Below are 19,423 nucleotides of genomic sequence, written 5' to 3' on the forward strand. Positions count from 1 at the left end.
AGGGTGGGGTCATTAAAAAATCTTAAGAACCACTGGGCCAGAAAAGCTGAAATTTATGTGGAAGCATCTTGGAGTAGTGTAGATTCTAAATTGTTCAAATCATGACCCCCAGGGATAGGGCGGGGCCACAATGGGGAATCAAAGTTTTACATAGAATTATATGGGAAAAATCTTTGAAAATCTTCTACTCAAGAACCACTCGGCCAGAAAAACTGAAACTTACATGGAAGCATCCTGGGGTAGTGCAAATTCTAAATTGTTAAAATCATGACCTCCGGGGGTAGGATGGGGCCACAATGGGGAATCAAAGTTTTACATAGAAATATATAGGAAAAATCTTTGAAAATCTTCTACTCAAGAACCACTGAGACAGAAAATGGTGGAAGCATTTAAATTGTTAAAATCATATTGGGCGGGGCCACAATGGGTAATCAAAGTTTACACAGCAATATATAGGAAAAATCTTTGAAAATCTTTTACTCAAGAACCACCTGGCCAGAAAAACTGAAACTTATGTGGAAGCATCCTTGGGTAGTGTCAATTCTAAATTATTCAATTCATGACCTCCGGGGGTAGGATGGGGCCACAATGGGGAATCAAAGTTTTACATAGAAATATATAGGAAAAATCTTTGAAAATCTTCTTCTCAAGAACCACTGTGCCAGAAAAGTTGAAACTTAATTGGAAGCATCCCAGGGTAGTGTAGATTCTAAATTTTCAATCATGGGCGGGGCCACACACATTCAAAGCATCCTATGGTAGCGTAGATTTCAAATTGTCTAAATTATGATCAGTTAGGTAATGTATTACAAGGGGGAAATCTGGTAAAGAACGTAATGGTCAAAGCTTCTCAGGTGAGCGATGTGGCCCATGGGCCTCTTGTTATCAGATTTGGTATACATTTTTCAGGCTCTCTGAAAATGCCGTATGGCATTAAGTGGATGTTTGTCTATAGTTAAATTGCTAGTTTTTCACAGCATTTGAAACAATTAATTCAATCATACACACATTTGACAGAATGTTTGAGGATCAAATATTGTCATTAGAAAAAACAAAAGTCCTCTGAAAATGACAACCAATGAACTTTTTGACCATGTTTGGCCCTTTAGGGCTTTTAAACATGAAACTCTTCAAAATGATAATTTTTTTTTAACTGAAAAATACTGATATGCAGTATGGAAAGTCCATTTAATTTCTTTTTTTAGGTCACCTAGTAAAAAATTTGCCCGGCGGACGGTCAGCGGCCACACACGGGACCAGATTATCCAAGAACGCAACTTCATCGACGGTCATCGCAACCTTCCCAAGTCTCACACGTTTGGGGGAACCCCTTCGACTAGTAGACCAAAGAGCAGTAACTGCGTCAATCACTCCTTTAACCGCTATGAGAGCGTCAGTAATCAGAAACGAGCGACGCTGCCGCACGACTACAAGGTCGGCTCTCCCACACGGTCCTCCATACATTCGTCCAAGTCTGATGAGTAAGTACCAAGTTGTGTTTTTTTCTGAATCGATACATATTCCTAGTTGTGTTTCTTTGAATCCCTACGTATTCAATCAGGGATCATTCCCTATGTGTTTCAAAAATCATTCCTAGAAAACAGCATGCACCACAATGTGGTCAGAGATGACTTTATAAGCAGCGACTAAATAAATGAAAAATTTTAGTGACTTTTTAAACATGGCAATATAAATGATGATCTTGGCAATGTTAAAAAAAAACACTTTGCTGATGATCATGGTAAACATGTAACAAAAATTTTCAAGAAAATAAATTATCGCAAAAATGACGGAAATGTTCCTGTCACCAAAATAACCAGTTATATGGTATATTATAATGCCTCTGATATAAGTCTTGAAACTTCATTGGCTGAGAGCAGTACTGAATTAAACTCTCTGTGTGAACAGGGCATTAATTTCAGAACAACCCTAATAATGCCACAGAGTTTGAAGGTTAAAGTTTCCAACATTAGATTTTAATGGACTGTGAATATATTGATATCAGATTGTTTGTAACTTAGACCATTATGTCAAATCTAAGACCACCTTCTTCTCAAATTGTCTGCATTGAAATAACGGAATATCATGGTTCACTTTAGTGGAAGGTCTTTCATTTGAAAAAATTCTTTTATCTACCACATTGTTGATTTTTTACCTCAAATGTATCATTTTTCATTTGAGAAATACCTTTCATTTTTTTTACCTTAAATGTATCAACATTGAAGTTTTTTGTTTTTACTCAAAATTTTTTTTTGTCTTTGATGTCGGAAAAAAGGGACAATATTGACTCGAAACATTAATATACAGGACTGCAGATAACCATATTCCTATCTCTATCAGGACACTGGGGTGTATTTAAATGTCCTCTGGGAACCCCGGCTATTTGTCCTGTGGTTAAGTAAAATGACAGTTATTCGTCAAGTACTTTTATCACCAAGTTTCGTCTTTATCGCACATATAGGTAAACACGACCTGAAGAGAGCTTGTGTAAATCTCGATAAGAATGTCCATTTCGTGTCCATTATACAGATTGGGAATTATCTCCCCTTTTGAAGCATACGGCCTTAAGTTCCAGGTTGTATTTGCATTGGAGTATGAATATAATTTAATTAAATGATAACATTTGGTGCAGTCGACTATTGAAAACTGAATTTTTGCTCGATCAGTGTGAATTGTGGCGGCTTAATTCACAGATGAGTAGGGAATTTGATTCAATGCTAATACGTTAAAAGTATATAAGTGCATATAGGTCTTTAAATACGAATATAATCGTCCAAAAAATATGTTACTTTTAAGATATCCCACCCCCTGTGTCCTGTTCTGTTTGGAACTTGACAAATTTTAATTACAGTGAACCCTCATTTATCCGGACGCTTTGGTTCCCAGTCAATTTGTCCGGATATGTGAAGCATCCGGATATCTGAATCACCAGTTAAACAAGACAGAATAACATTTTAAAATTTTGTTCCAATGAAAAATCGTCCGGATACTGAAGCATCCGGATATCTGGCGTCCGAATATCTGAAGGTCCACTGTATAAATCTATCCCATTAACATACATTATTCTTCAAAAGATTTTTTTAAACCCTACCTTATTAGAATCACCTGGTCTGTTCTATGTGTATTAAAGAAAATGATCAAGGCTAAAAAACTGAATTTTTATACTTGAGCAGGGTTTTATTAAGAAAGATTGTCAAAGAATTAAAAAAAACTTATATATGACCTAAGATGTAAAGATAAGATAAGATAATATTTATTTAAAGTCGGGTACATAAACAAAGAACATTAGCTCTGAAGACAATGTACAGTATACATACAAGTATTGGATTAGTAAAGGGTGCAAAGTCAAGGATGAATCAGGATTTGAGGTCAAAGTTCAAGTCAAGACATTTGTCATTACCAGAAGTGTATGAAATCTATACACATCTTTGCTTAACTTTTTAGGGTCTTGTTGAAACGGGTATATGCGATTGGGGCATTAAGTTAACTTTCAGAATTTTATGATATAATTTGCCTATCAGATAATGGAATGGATTTTAATTTTATCGTAAATCATATGCATTGTTGATCATTTAAACACTTTAATCATGGATGATTGCTCCTTCGAATGAAATATTGCTTGTTGACTTTTGGTCAAATCTGAATGAAAACAAAAATTGCTGTTTATGAGAAATATATTCTGTTATGATTTTGATTCACTTGCTCCAGAGTTGAGAAAAAATGCCCGTTATTTACATGTATAAACTATTATGACAATAATTCCAATCCGAGATTTCCAACAAAAAAAAAATCATACTGAATGCCCCCAGCGAAAAATGATGGTCTCTTATAGGGTATGCCATATAATGAATTTCAGGGAGTGAAGTGATTTTGCACTTTTAAACTTCACAATGGCATGATTTTGAGCTCTTTATGACATGACGATCTCTAGGTGTATTTTATCAACTCTGTACTTTATATGATTTATGAAGGAACAAAGATTTCTTGTCTCCATGCTGCGTGAGGAATGGCGGTATGCTAAAACGAAGACTCACGTGGGTGATCTCATGACTATAGCTGCATTTAACTGTACATAAAATTGATTTTAAAATAATTTTTCATCTGTTATTTTTAAAGAAAAAAAAGTCAACGGATATAAATATTGAAAGCTTTTAGAAGTTCAATGTATTGATGAGTTTTGTTGCCATAGCAGTTTAAACTTTGAAGTACGTTTATTTTTAATAAACAGCTAGAACCATGGTTATTATTAACAAACACAAAGAAAATTTAGGTAATTTGAGTAATTTTATATGGGTATTCTTACAGTTTACAGAATGTTTGAATAAAAGACGTAAAATTGACGGTATACCACCCCCTACCCTTTCAGTAATAAATGTTTCCATGTCTGTATGTATTTTAAGTAGAATGTTTGTGTAAAGAACTAAATCAAGAGTGGATTTTCTCTTGAAGTTATGTAAACATGGAAATCTCCAGTTTCGAAATTTAAAAAGTACTTAAACTAAAATGACAACATTGTCATTGTTGGAACTTTCCGAACAGAACTCTTTTTAAGAGACGTGATTTCGTTGATAATAAGATTACAAACTTTGGTGATCGGAATTTTTACGAAAAATGAAATAAGCTGACCAAAGTTTACATGATCTCAAAAATTGAAAGACAACTATCTGTAGTTCAAAATTGCTGTAATACGATATTTCTGAAAAACAGGTTTCCAATAGACATTAAATAGGATAATTATAATAAAAATTCTTTTTTTATGGCAGCTAGGGCAGGTATTGTTAAGATTATAGACTGATCAATATATTTAAAAAAGGAAAATGATTATTTTTAAAAACGACAAAGTACATGTAATTTGATTGATGTTATGAAAGTAGAATGTTGGACAAAACCAGAAAAACGATTATATCATCATTATAGGTGTTATTTTAATTAGTATTAATGTGCGAAATCAATTTGAAAATGATTACTGATTTAGTGCAATGCTCTGACTAGCTCTTTTATAAAAGAAGATATTTTAAGTGATACCACTTTAGTAAGTGTAAGTTAATGGGACAAAAGCTCCAATTTTCTGCCCTGTTTCTTTTCAATTAAGTATATAATTTTATCGAAGGATTTAAAAATTACGTCTTTCAATTTTTTCATTGGAATTCCAAGTCATAATAAAAACTACATTGATTTGTTTTGTAAATTTTCCCTGCATCAAAGTGCTATTTTAGGAATTCTACCCCTATAGAATTAATGAACTCTGCATTCTCAGCAGGGGTCAGTAGATTTTTCCCCCATAAAGTCCTGCAATACACAGAAAAAAAATTGAATAAAATTTCACATGGCTTGATTAGACAGGGCATTAAAGTCCCCTTAACCAATAAAAATGGGATTAAGTATTTGTAGGGTCACTTAATATCAATTATAGAAGTTTGTTATCTGCCGTAAGCTGAGGGTATATTCTCTGGTATGGGATGTGAGAAGGTTGTTTAGGTAGGGACTTAAAAGAGATAAGAGCTCCGTTATTCTTTGGAATCGATCTGGAAAGAGATCCGCGATCTGTATGGTGATCCATATGACGGTAGCTGGATACCAGAATGCCGTATTATGTAAACATGGTCGATATCTTTGAAAGGGAACAAAATTTTGAAATTGAAACTAAATTCTTTCTTGGATTATTAGGAAGATAAAAAAAAAAAATGATTAAATGTAACAGGTCATTTGTTACAGTAGTTTTGTGAAAGAAAGATTTAGCAGAATTCTGACCAATGGTGCAAGAAAAAAAAATAACCATTTCCCTTGTTTATGTTTATTAGTTTTGTGAAACTGAGAGATTTTGCAGAATTTAGTGGTATAAGAAAAAAAAAGGCCATATGCCTATTTCCATTGTTTATGTTAATTGTTTCTGTTGACAGAAGCTAGCTAGGTTGAGCTTCTGTTTTACTCATATTTCCTTCATGTTTACCCATTGAGAAAGATCCCTGAATGATGTACGCAACAAAAAGTCTTATTTTTGTTGCCATTTCTATCTTGTAGACCTTGTCATAGCTTCAGCATTAAAAGGTTTAAGTTAATTTGAAAATTAAGAAATAAATACAAGATCTTTTTGGAAAGAGATTATTACAATTTTAGAATAATTTTTTGTGCCCTCTCTTTGTACATGATTTTATTTGGGGGGTCAGGTTTGGGAGGGAGAGTTCGATATAAAAATAAAATCAGCAGAGTGACTTGGACTTTGATTTATGAAGTAAACTGAAGATTTGGTACAGATTAGGGGATCTGTTTTTTGGTTTATAAAGATACAAAGGGCTTTTGAGTCTTAGAGTCCTTCTGGGTGATAAATAGTTCCTACAATGTCAAATTAGGGAGTGAAAGGGATTTCTCAGGGTACCAAGTCCTCAAGGCTGTCCATTGTTAAAGGTGACATCAACATAAGTTAAAGCATTGAATGAGGAACTTTTGTTGCAGTTAGTGTATTAATACTTGGCAAATGCTAACAACAGAAAAATCCCAGAGAAACCCTCCTGTTTTTAATGAACGCTGTGATAGATAGAAAAACCGTATTTACACTTCTTTATGAATTTGCCTTAATGATTTTTTGTCTTGATATTGTTCGGAGCGTCAGTGCCATGAAAGGATGTATTTTACCGTTGTATGGAGATGACTCGGTCGCCATGCAAAGATTATTAGCTCTGCTTGTCAGGTTCCGGGAATATAAATATTCCAATATTACTCGCGGGCTTTCGGAGGTTTTTGTTTGATTTATTGGAATCACCATGTCCGTCTGTCCGTCTGTCCGTCTGTCTGTCTGTCTGTCTGTAGACGAGATTTTGTCCGGACCATTACTCAGAAACTATTGGAAGGATTTGTCTGAAAATTTGTACAAATATTATTCACCATATGAAGTTGTGCACCTGATATTTTCACCTTGATTCGATTATTATTTTGAATTTTACAGGTGTTTTTTTCATTTTTATTTTGTGGTTTTTACCGTTTCTCAGAAACTATTGCAAGGATTAATCTGAAAATTTGTACACTTATTATTCACCATATGAAGGTGTGTAATTGGAATTTTCAACTCTTTTTGTTCATTTTTTTGCATTTTACAGGTTTTATTTTTTATTTTAATTGACTTGTTCATTTTGGGCTCATGTATAATTATGGTTTGAGACATAGAATCTAGAATATCGGTTTACTACAGTAAAACTTCATATAAACTTTAAAAAAAAGAAACATCATCAAGTGTTGAAAACAGTTTTTACATTACACTGAAGATAATGTAAATTCATTTGTCTCTTGAATAATGACTGGACATGCATCCAGTTAAAGATAAATTAATGAAAGTTGAACATGTCATTATCAACCATGTGTAATCTCCTGGGAATATTAAAGATCTCTCTTCTCTTATTCTCTTGATTGTTATTTACTTTCTGTGAAGACGCTTAATTACTGGATGACCAACTTTCTAAAATGAATTTGATATAAAATTATCAAGATTAATTTGATTTTGTACAATATTATTTTTTTTCAACAATCAGTTTGCAGAGTGACATAACACATAATTGCAATATATTTTTTTAAATGGAATTACAATGTATTAGTATTGATGTTTCATTTGGTTGCACCTTTGTTTCATTCATTAAGAAACATGATTTATATTTGTGTGATTAAAAGTCCATTATTAGGTGTGATTTTCTAGATGATGTAAATTAGGACTTTTACAGTATTGTGGGGATGAGAGTCAAAACACAACATTTTATGTCTCTGAGAAAAGAGTAAATATATTTTATTAACAAGAAAAATAAATAGAATCAGATGTCATATTGATACCGTATAAGTGGAAATTTTAGCAAGAGGCAAATTTAGCGATTTCTCCTGAAAAATTGTTATTTTATTTTTAGCGAGAAGTAATTTTAGCGATTTTAAAATTTGCTCACTGAAGAAGATTATACAAATATTCTGTTTGTACTGTATGTCATATTGATTCTAATATCAGATACAAGTTTTTGATGGGTTATTTTTATAAGGTTATATTGATAAGTTATTAATCCAACGTAGCATGGTACATAATCAGAAACACCTGAATAATTCACCTTGTAAAATCGGAGGCAAATATTTATAAATTGAGGGAAAATTGATGTATTTTTTAGTGATTTAGAATAAACCTATTGAAGAGCTCATTGATTTTTTCGAAAAATGTGACTTCTAGTATGAATGGAATGATAGAATTTTTTCTACCTTCTTCTATAGACTAAAAATATTTTGGTCCAGAGATTAAATCCATTTATCGGAGTATTTCATAGTTAGGTGAACTATCATTGATTAATGATGGCTCCCTAGATTTTCCACATCTAGACTTCGGCACTTTGATCAACAAATTTATCAATAATATTCAGCAGGGAGAAAGAAAAAATCAGGAAAAAAGTATTGATTTTGAAAAAAAAAGAGGAAAAATGTATGTAGTGAGAAGTTTGTGCCTATAGTTAGCTCTCTTCATAAATATTTCATGGTCAAGTTTCGATGTCGGGGAAATAAAAAGAAGATATGAGCGTGACATAGAGACGTGATGCTCGGAAATTTTTTTTGTTTTAGAATTGCATGTAGATTTTGTCCATTAGAGCGATCTCAAACATTAAAGACAGTTAATCTTGATTATAAAAAAATCCTGAGAAGCAGCCTTTCTGTGTGAAATGACTTTGATCCTGATCAATACCAACACATGTAATAAAACCGTGTTTGGCTTGTAATGCTGAAGAAAAAAAAAAACGACTTTGTATATTGAAAAGGAAGGTTCTGGGTGCCAAAGTATCTTTTTCCTATCAACAGTTTTCCCATCGTTATGAAGAATTCAGTATCAGCAGCTGTGTTCTAGATGAAAGACCTGCGAGATTTATGAAGCCAATGACACAATGCCTTGGAATCTGAATTGTCTGCGATTTTATGTGCAGTGCTTCTTTCATTGATATTGATGAAGTTACAAATTTCTGGGAGTTAATATCATGACTTTGTTTTATACTCCTCTTGTCTGCCTGCCTGCTTTCTCCCTTTTGTTCCTACATGACAACATTCTACACGGTAGAGAAATTGCTCAGCTTTTTATTGAGTGCGTAACAATACTGTTATGATCGGAGAAATATTGACTATAGGCGACCCATGAAAATGGGGGACGTTTAAAATTCCATCCATATACCTGAGCACCCCTGGCTGTTAAACAACTGTGGCGTTCAGAAACAGAGTACTTCATTACAACGTTAAATAGATTAGTCCAAGGCGAGGGAATTTAAAAATGTCCACGTTCAATATGCAGTTATTAACACAAACAGGCGAGTTTTTCCCTATTGAGTAAGCCCAATCATGTAGATAATCCGCTGGTCTTTTGTTCCTGAGTAGCAAGTGAAATTTTCTCTTTTTTTTAATTTTAGCCGTTATTATCTACCTGGACTTGTAAAACACGCGCCTGTTAAATAGTCATGGATGATTATTTATGACTATAGCGAGGACTCTCTTCGGATTTTAAAATTTTTTATTTAGTTTTCTCTTCCTTTTGATCGTTGATTGACAACCGAAGGAAAACAATTCCGATACATGAGAGCAGAAGTGTGTGGTGTTGTTTCGTTACAGTGTGTTGGAGATATTGTGTCAAATCGTTTCGAAAGCTAATTCTTGTGTCAGATTTTGGATTTGTCAATTTTTCATGCTTAACTCGTATGTATGGCTGTCAGTGGACAATTAACAGGTGACAAGAGTTCCGATTTTCACTCTGGACATTAATGGGGAAGGCGCCTAGCCTCATTTGTGGAAGGTAATTAAAGCTTAATTAATTGATCCAATTAATAATCAATTGCCATAGTAACCTGTTCCCACAGTAGTATATGCTTATCAATTTTAATTAAATGTGATGTGTAATACAATGGGTTGATTTTTATGTTTTTGGGTACTCCTGATTTTGTGTGAATAATAATAGATGAATTCAGAGTTAAAACCAAGTCAACTCTGGCTGCTTTTAACTAATTAACATAGAAGATTCATTCAGGTATTGAATTTTTACAAGCCTGATCCTATATAGGAAAAGAGAAACCTGATCATACAGTTAATGGTACAAGTGTTTGTCGGACAAATGAGAAAAAATCAAATCCTAATAAAGCATTCTATTGTCGAAAATTTGCCAATTCAGTTAGCTCAATAAAAAGTTAAAGCGAAATTAAAAGTCATTCCTCTTTATGACAAGTTTCATCTTGATCCCATCAAATGTTGTATAGGGCCTTTGGAGGAAGATGGAATGAAATTAGAGAGAGAGATATAATAAAGAATGGGATGACATTGATTTTATGCTTTGATGGTTGGGTTAGATGTAATGGAATTATTCCTTTTGTATTTTCTGCCTGGTTGATTTTTCGGGAAGGAGAGTAAGAACAAATTGTGATCTTGATTTTTATGGAATAAGCATAAACTTTGTTTCCAAATACACACCTATAGTAAAAGGTCCTATCCTTACTTTTTGTCACAGAGTTCTTTAAATTCAGATTAAAGTCATGATATTAGATGAGATTATGCAATTTTTGTTAGAAGTATTAAAATAGATTAATATCTTAAGAATTTAGGGGCATATGCTTTGTGCATGTAAAGTGTATTGAAATGAATTGAAATTCCTCAAGATTTGTGTGGCTGGACAAAAATTAAAATAAAAGATTAATTAAAAAAGGACAGTGCTTTGTACTAAAAGAATTTTTTTCCCAGTCAATTCTTTTATGATAAAACATCTATTATTTCAAAGAGAATTTAATATGAACATAAATCATGATCAATTTAAAACCCCAGAAAAATATGAAATAAATAAATATTTGAGTTTCATTTGGTTCTTAGATCTTACTGAAAAATCTGCAGTGAATTTGTAATCAATTTTTTGTGTCAATTTCATGAGAATCCATTTGCATTTTAAAAACAGTAGTAATATTTAATGCATTATTTCCAGTGCTGTGGAATTTGGACTGAATTAAATGGTTATCGGAGACCGATTTCTGGATTTTGATCTTATCTCGAAGTCAAGAACTGTCAGCTATCAAGGGGCTATCAAATGATAGGTCAAGATTAAACAATGATTTAAGTAGAGACCCTCGTTAAGTTTTGATATCACAAATGATTGTTACAAACTGAAATTTTCTACTAGAGTGCCTTTTGGTATATTTAATGGTAAAATTTTGATAGATAATGATGAGTAGGGATTAATTAATAAATATATTCAATTGAGATATTCCCGTTTTCTGTGCTTTATATATAAGGTCAGATAGAAGGCCCGAAGCAAGCAATCAGGCTGCAGCAACCAAAAAACGTTGTTGTAAATGAGGATTTATACAAAATTTCGAACTAGAGCTCTCTAGTTCTTCTCTTTGAATTTTCTCCACCAGAGAGCTACAGTTCTATAGCTGTTGCCTGCACAGTGTAGTGTTTAGAGCATCTGCTCTAGAGTTGTGAAGTAAAGAGTTCATCCTTATGTTGGGGTTCGAATCCCACTGTTGTGTGTGGACACCTGTATAAACTGAGGTCCCGTGTCGGAGAAGGTGTTGGCACAAAAAATGATCCCTCACTGCCAGCTTTCTACTGTCAAGTTGTGGCATCTCCACATGAGTAGAAAAAAATTCTCAAGAGGGATGTTAAACAACATACAAACAAACAAACAAAAACAGAAACAGTTCTGCAGCTGGTTTAACTTAGGCCTCTATATCCCAGTATAAAACTTTATACAAGTTTACTTTCTTTGTTTCATGCGGAGGAATCTGAATTTTTGATTTTATGCAAATGTTCAGTTTTGCTTAATAATTCATCTTCTTGTATCTTTTTCCTATTATTGCATGTATCTAGAAAAAAGTCTGATTCATTGATTTTGTGATATTTACTTAGTCAGGGCATCCTTTGTTTTGTGATGGTTGATTTAATTAAAAATCCTCATCCACTCGCTTATTACTGCCTTTAGGCAAGGTTTCTGAGTAAACGGTTAAGATAGGGGGAGAAAAAAAAGCAATGTTAGACAAGGCCTATAGTAGGATACTGTGTATTTAATCATCGTTATGGCTGCAATTAATTAATGAAGTGTTACGTTTTTCACCTTGTTTCAGGGTTTTTGATTACCGTAAAGATACATTATTGACTGTTGAAGGTGGTTGCTATTGGTATCAAGATTCAGTAAATGTTGCAAAACAGCTTAATTTGGAAAAATTAAAAACCCAATATGTCCTCAATTAATTTTCGGGACTGTTTTACTGTAAATATTATATGATCAGTCACTTCAATGTTTAATTCAAACAAATAATCTTGACAAGCTCCATATATTGAGTTAGGAAATTTATCAATTAGTTAGATAAACATGCATTTCACCAAACATGCCATAGGTATATGTAAACATTTTACTTATATTTCAATTTAAAAAAAAAAAATCATTAAAGGGTAAATTTGATTACACATGTAATTTACAAGCATATGTTAGATGAATGAAAGTTTACAAACTCGGGAGGTATTCAGTTGAGAACAAATGAAAATCTGTATATTTAATTTTTTTTCTTCCATCTGTTAATCCGAACTGAATATTTAAAGATCAATGACACTTGGATTCATGTAAATGTTACTAATTTGAATCGTTCTTTACATTAACTTGTCAATGAATTAGTATTGTAAGTTATTTGCACTGCGGTGTACCAATAATCAGATTTTTTTCTTTCATTCTTTCCTATAATGTCCTTTTTTGGTCGTTATGCAGAATACTGATGCAATGTTGAAAGACAAATTTCATAACATTATTATTATGGATAATTGCTGAAATTAGCATAAAAAGGTAACTACAATTGATGTCTTAGAGAAGATATGAAAATTGTATGTATGACAGGGGTGCAGCTAGTATATAAGAAATACAGATCTCATAAAAATTCATATGACAAACATAATTAGTCACACTTTATGCACCAGTGGGGGTGAAAATTTTTTCCTGAATTTAAAATTCATTGGCATTGATTTTTCAGAACCTATGAATTATGAAGTATAAAGATTATATGCTGCTGATTTAGTATATTGGCCATATATTGATGTTATTTTCCTTGATAGTGATTCTATATGGGATTTCTGATTCATTTTGATGCTGACAGAAAATAATATGATATCACTGATTTAAATTATTGCTCATATTAACTTGAAATATGATATTTTAATAGACTCTGCAGATATTGACCCAAGTTTAATAAAGTCCCATAAAATACTGCTGTAATGCTCTTCTGGAAATAGATTTTTTATTTTCGATATTTTTATTTTTATAACCAAATTATTACCACAGTTTCTAAAAATTTTGCACAATGAATAGAATTTTTCAGTTTTGGCACCAGTGGGTTATAGGAAATATTAAGACTTAAATGAACACAACTCTTTATTGAAATATATGCAACATTTAAACTTGTAGTTTTGTTGAAATGTTTGGCACTCATTTTGTACCATTACTTTATTTGGGAAATTAAAAATGAGCATGCAATTTCAAGTTTTTCACAAGTTTGCTTGGACTTTAAGTATCTGGTACATTTAACCCATGATTATGACAGTGCACTTGCAGTCAAAAATAAAATCTGCATTTCAGTAAATCGGCATCAATTTGATAAGCTTCATTAAAGTATGTCTACATGGGAAAATGTCAATGTATAACATACATTTCATTATCTCTGTAGCAGTTGAAAGGAATTTTAAAGTTTATTTTTTCCCATTAACAGTGTCTGTAAAATTAAATAATTTATATAAAATTTGCACTCATTTCAGTTCATTAGGAAAACACATTGATTTATTGATGTTTATGAGAAACTGAATTAACTTTCTTACATTTGGATGTTTTTAACAATGAATGTTGCATGGACATAACAGAGTTCTTTAACCTATTTTGTTTGAAACCAAGTTCAATAATCTGGGAAGGAATGATTTGAAATTTGGATTGTGTTTGATCCTGAATGGCAGTTTGATTTGGATGCACTGCTTTACAGTCTTAATTAAATTCCCTCGTGGTGGTGTCGTATTTCAGCATTACGTAATCTGAGCTGGTGCTTTTGAGAAGAAGTAATATTGTCAGTAAAAAGATTTATACATAATTCAGGCCATATGTTATTTGAAGTAAAAATTTCTAGCTGTGTAATATCAGACTAATATCTTTAAGATGAAGAGAATTATAGTGACAAGTAATCATTTTGAAGGTCATAGCTAAAGCATCAAGGTCATTGGATAATGAGATAAAGAAATTTTTGTCAAGGTCATTGGATGATGAGTTTAAGAATTGTGTCAAGGTCATTGGATGATGAGATAAAGAAATTGTGCCAAGGTCATTGGATGATGAGTTTAAGAATTGTGCCAAGGTCATTGGATGATGAGATAAAGAAATTGTGTCAAGGTCATTGGATGATGAGTTTAAGAAATTGTGCCAAGGTTTATTGGATGATGAGCTTAAGAAATTGTGCCAAGGTCATTGGATGATGAGCTTAAGAAATTGTGTCAAGGTCATTGGATGATGAGCTTAAGAAATTGTGCCTTAGGTTATTATTTTTTGGATTTGATTTTCTTGTTTGGAATGAATTCTTGTTGTCTGTATGTCACTTGAATCAGTCATGTGACGTCAACATATTTGTTAGTAACATGCCTTGGTTACTGCCATCTTTGTGCAGTGAGTGTTGGATGTAAAGTTGTCAGCTTCTAAACATTTTCAGATTGATAGCTAAAACAAAATCTTGAACAATTTTTTTAACAGGAATACAATGGAATAAGCTATGAGTCTTTTATCAAATGGTAAAAGTTTTGTTTAAAGGCTTAGGCCCTGTTATGTTAATCATAAATTTGGAATGCACTGTATTTTTTGTAAATAACATCCCTTCTTCTTTAAATTGCAAAATTTCAGGTTATTTGAAAAAAGAAAAAAAAAGAGTGCTGACAAAAATAAAAGATTTTTGTTACATGAGATCAGAGTTCTAGGTTGGTTTGAATAGTAGCTTGAGAAAATTGATGTTGTACTCAGGTGACTGTCAAGGCCCATGGGCCTATTGGATGAAATGTCTGCAGTGTATAAATTTTCTATGACAGATAATGAAATGTCTGCAGTGTATAAATTTTCTATGACAGATAATTGATCAGACATCTACTGTTAATAAGTCCTCTGTTGTCAGGCAGTGGGCGATTATGTCTGAGACACTGCGTAGGAAGCTTGCAGAACAAGCCTTTTGTAGTTTTCTTTAATTAACTAGTATATACCCACTCTCAAAAAAAACTTACGGATCATTTTTATCGTATTTGAATGATGGAAGAAGCCCACCATTAGATCTCTTAATTATTTTTGGAAGTAGAAATTTAAACATTATAAAACCTATATTTATAAATGAATTTCTTAGAAAATCACAAATTTAACCTTCCAACAAACCATATTTTTGTCAATTTTTTGTGTTGGAGAGGGCATTCTAAGTTGGAATAATTAGTTTCAATAAAATACCAGTATGTTGAAATCAACAAACCAGTAAAATTTTGGTTGCCGTTCTACTAATCTATACTTATATCTATACTTCAACTTTAGGCTTTCTTTCTTGACAGAAATTTCATGAAAAACTTTAACTCATTGTTAATTCTATACATTTATGTTTAGTGTTTTCAGCAGTTTTAAAAAAGAATAATTTGACAAAAAATTATAGGAAAAAAATCAACCATCTACATGATCTATAGTTATCAATATATATAAAAATTAAACTTGTGTTTGTTTAATGATTGGAGATGATAATTAACTCTCAGTAACTGTTTTTATATGAACTTGAAGATTATTTATGAGAAGTCCATTTTTGGGGGGTGTTGACTCTGGGCACTGGCGTGTAGACTTGACATTGGTTATGATTGTCGTTGGTCCACCATTTGGAGAGTGTTGACTTTGAGTGATGGTGTGTTGATCTAGCTTGGTTATGATTGTCGTTGGTCCACAGTTTCGGGGGTGTTGACTTTGGACACAAGGGTGTTGACTTGACCTTGGTTATGATTGTCGTTGGTCCAACATTTGGAGAGTGTTGACTTTGGGTGATGATGTGTTGACATAGCTTGGTTATGATTGTTGTTGGTCCACAGTTTCGGGGGTGTTGACTTTGGAGACAAGCGTGTTGACGTGACCTTGGTTATGATTGTCCATCTTGTCTCTGGTGAAGACGTACTTTGTATTTTGGGGGGATAGGACAAATATAGACTTTATCAAACTGTCAGGGTTTACCTTATTGTTGATGTGAAGTAAAGCTTCTGTTGCCTGGATCAAACACTTTAAGGTGGCTTAGATATAAAGTGGATGATGTCCCTTTGTAGAAGTTCTCTTGATTTATTAAGAAGAAAGTTAATAATTTACAGTCAAACCTTAATGCAAATGGAACTGAGAAAATCTTTCAGACATCCAAGGATTTGAGATATTCAAGGTAAAATACTTGAAGAACTTCCATATCACTTTGACTATCTATGGTATTCAAGTATGTGGGAATTGCTGTTTGGCAAGAAATAGGAAGTCTTTCCTGGAGTTAATTAATATGCAAAAAGCTGGAGAATGGTTATGGAAGAAGATTGACTGAAAAGCAAATATTGTGGGTGGACACACTTGATAAACAAGTTAGTTGGTTAGGGGGTGGACATAGATTGAAATGTGAATTGTGTGGAGTGCCACATTTCGTCAGCATTAGGTGGGGAGGGGTGGACATAGATTGAAATGTGAATTGTGTGGGGTGCCACATTTCGTCAGCATTAGGTGGGAAGGGGTGGACATAGATTGAAATGTGAATTGTGTGGAGTGCCACATTTCGTCAGCATTAGGTGGGAAGGGGTGGACATAGATTGAAATGTGAATTGTGTGGGGTGCCACATTTCCTCAGCATTAGGTGGGGAGAGGTGGACAAAGTTCTATGTGTTTGTGAAATATTTGCAACGTCACCTTAAAACCCCTCAACTGGAGTTAAATAAATCTGTGTGGATTCCCAAAAAATAATAATTGCATATTGTAATGAACTAACAATATATAACAAATCCTTTGAAATATTTCTATGAGTGACATTATATTAAAGCAGCTGTCAAAATATTTACACACCCACTACTTAAAACCCTCCTGTCATGTTTGTACAAATATGTGCTTTTGTCAGCAAAAGTGAAGAAGCATATTTGACAGGGAAACAACAATTGTAGATTAAAAGGTTTGATTGATCTGTGGAAGTCAAATGTTTTTGTTATTATGCTGTAAGATGAATGAAGTCCATCAAGGTATTTTTATATTAAATTCAGAACTGTAAAACAAACATACCAAAGTGTCGGATCCAGGAATCTTGAAAAAAGGGTGGGGTTGCAGTTTGGGGTTGGGGTAGGGGCCCACAACCACATAAAGAAATTTAGTAAATCTTATGTAAATTTGAACACAAAAAGGGGGTCCCCTTCTAATTATCTGCCAGTTTCAGTTTCTTTATTTCTTTAAGCCAACTGGCCCATCAGAGTTATACAACAAACATGATAGTAACAAAAAGAAAAAAACATACAGAGAGAGTGTATCATGTGTAACTAACATATGACTTAACTTTTGATGAAATTGAAAAAGTACAATTTTATAGTCTCAAAAAAATTATAAGTCAAAGTTAAAGCAACTTGAATGGTTTCACACACTGACAAATACAAATAGCTTGGTACTTTGTATTTCTTTAATTTCAGAATATCTTGAATAATTTTTGATTCTTCTTGCAAATTATTTAAGTATTTGCTTATAAGCTTGATTAATATATGTATGCAATTATCAAACATACGCATCAAAGGACTTTTAGGAGATGCATAATTCTTAGGTATTGAGAGACAAATTCCTTATTACTAAACATTGATTATTAAAATGATCAAAGAATAGTTCAGAAAATGAGATATTTTTCTGATAACAAATAATAAGCAAGTGTACGTACTATATGACATTTCTAGAAGGAAAGAAGAGTTATCTTCCTTGTCCAATAAACTCTATCAAATGCTGTTGTATCGTTGAGGGGGTAGGAAGTTAAGAAGAAACTGAATTGTTATCAGGGGTACAGTTGTGTGTCTGTACATGTATTTCAGGCAGGTGTTATCGGACTTTCTTGTACCTGTCTTTGATAATATTTCTGTAGGACACTTTAAAAATCTTAAGAATTGGTTGAGAAAAAAATGTGCATTTTCAATTTGGTATATTTTTATATGAGGAACTAGGAATTCAGTCTGTAATATTATTAGAGAAATTATTTATAATGACACCAAGTTTAATGGTCAATTAAGATCCTTAAAACCTGAACAAGGGAAGACAACTCCTTGAGAATTGAGTACAACATATGTTTCTAAGAAAATATGAAGATCTTGTTAACTTTTCACTTCTTTTTGTGTTGTGCAGTTGATATTGGTATAAGACCAAAATTTCTTGCAATTTATTCTACATCCTGTTCCAAAGAAAATGGAAATTATTTGTTTTGGGCTGCATAAGAATAAGATAATGATACAAGCTAGTGATTTATGAGTCATCTCTAGTATTGCGGGAGATTCCAATATAGCAAAGACTTGAAAAGAGTATTGGTCTATGGTTTTCATGATCTAAGGTAGTATTTAGTGACAATTGAAGGGATCAAGAAAAAACAGCCTTAATGGATAAGTGTATTAACCATTTTCTAAAAAAGAAAGTTGGACATAATATATATTAGCCAGATAAAGATGCTTAGAACAATAAAATCAGAAAATTGTTTATAAACAAACTATTGTCCTGTATTGGAGGATGATCAGTAATGGTTCAGTATTTGGAACTCTCTGATCTATGTCGGTGGTTGGACTAAATACAGGGAATCAATATCAATTAGTCAGAATCTCTAATATCCTGTAGCTGGATTTTTATACACTCATTGATTTTTATATTGCATGCAAATCTGGGTTTTAAGATCCTTCAGCTGTGGTAAATGGATGTGACAGGCTTGGAAACAGATTTTTGCTGGGATTAATTAAAATGTGGGAGTATAAATCAAGCAGAAGAGAAATTAGACTTGGTATTTTTCAAAAATGAAATAAGGCAGACTTCTTTTTCCATCAATTAACTCAGTTTACCTGTTGTTTAGAAGAGATTCAGATATGATGCATCATTTTCAATAGTTTTTTCACAGAGTTGATTTTTCATTGAAATCACACAGTGGGTGTGATAAGGGGATGCTTACTCTCCCATGGCACCTGATCCCACCTCATGTTTTTAGAAGTCCTTGTAAATGCTCTACTCCCAAACTTTATTGTTTCAATGGATTTTACGCTCGATTTCTGTTAGTTATCTCCATATTACATGACTGGGGATGCTCACTCCTCCATGGCACCTGATCCCACCTCTGATGTTCTTAAAGATCTCTGTAAATGCTCTGCCCCCAAACTGTATTGATTGTTTCAATGGATG

General features: G+C 32.8%; 1 protein-coding gene across 1 annotated transcript in view; it reads left to right on the top strand.

Moving 5' to 3' along the window:
- LOC134266210 (tyrosine-protein phosphatase non-receptor type 4-like) overlaps window positions 1-19,423 on the top strand; it is a 74,726-nt gene that overhangs the window by 25,865 nt on the left and 29,438 nt on the right. Inside the window, exon 15 of the mRNA XM_062748440.1 lies at window positions 1,206-1,481. Coding sequence (XP_062604424.1) covers window positions 1,206-1,481 — 276 coding nt within the window. The remainder of the gene's footprint in view (window positions 1-1,205; window positions 1,482-19,423) is intronic.

This window comes from Saccostrea cucullata, unplaced genomic scaffold (genome assembly GCF_032062105.1).
Source record: "Saccostrea cucullata isolate Sc308-1 unplaced genomic scaffold, CSIRO_AGI_Scuc_v1 ctg730, whole genome shotgun sequence".
Classification (NCBI taxonomy): domain Eukaryota; kingdom Metazoa; phylum Mollusca; class Bivalvia; order Ostreida; family Ostreidae; genus Saccostrea; species Saccostrea cuccullata.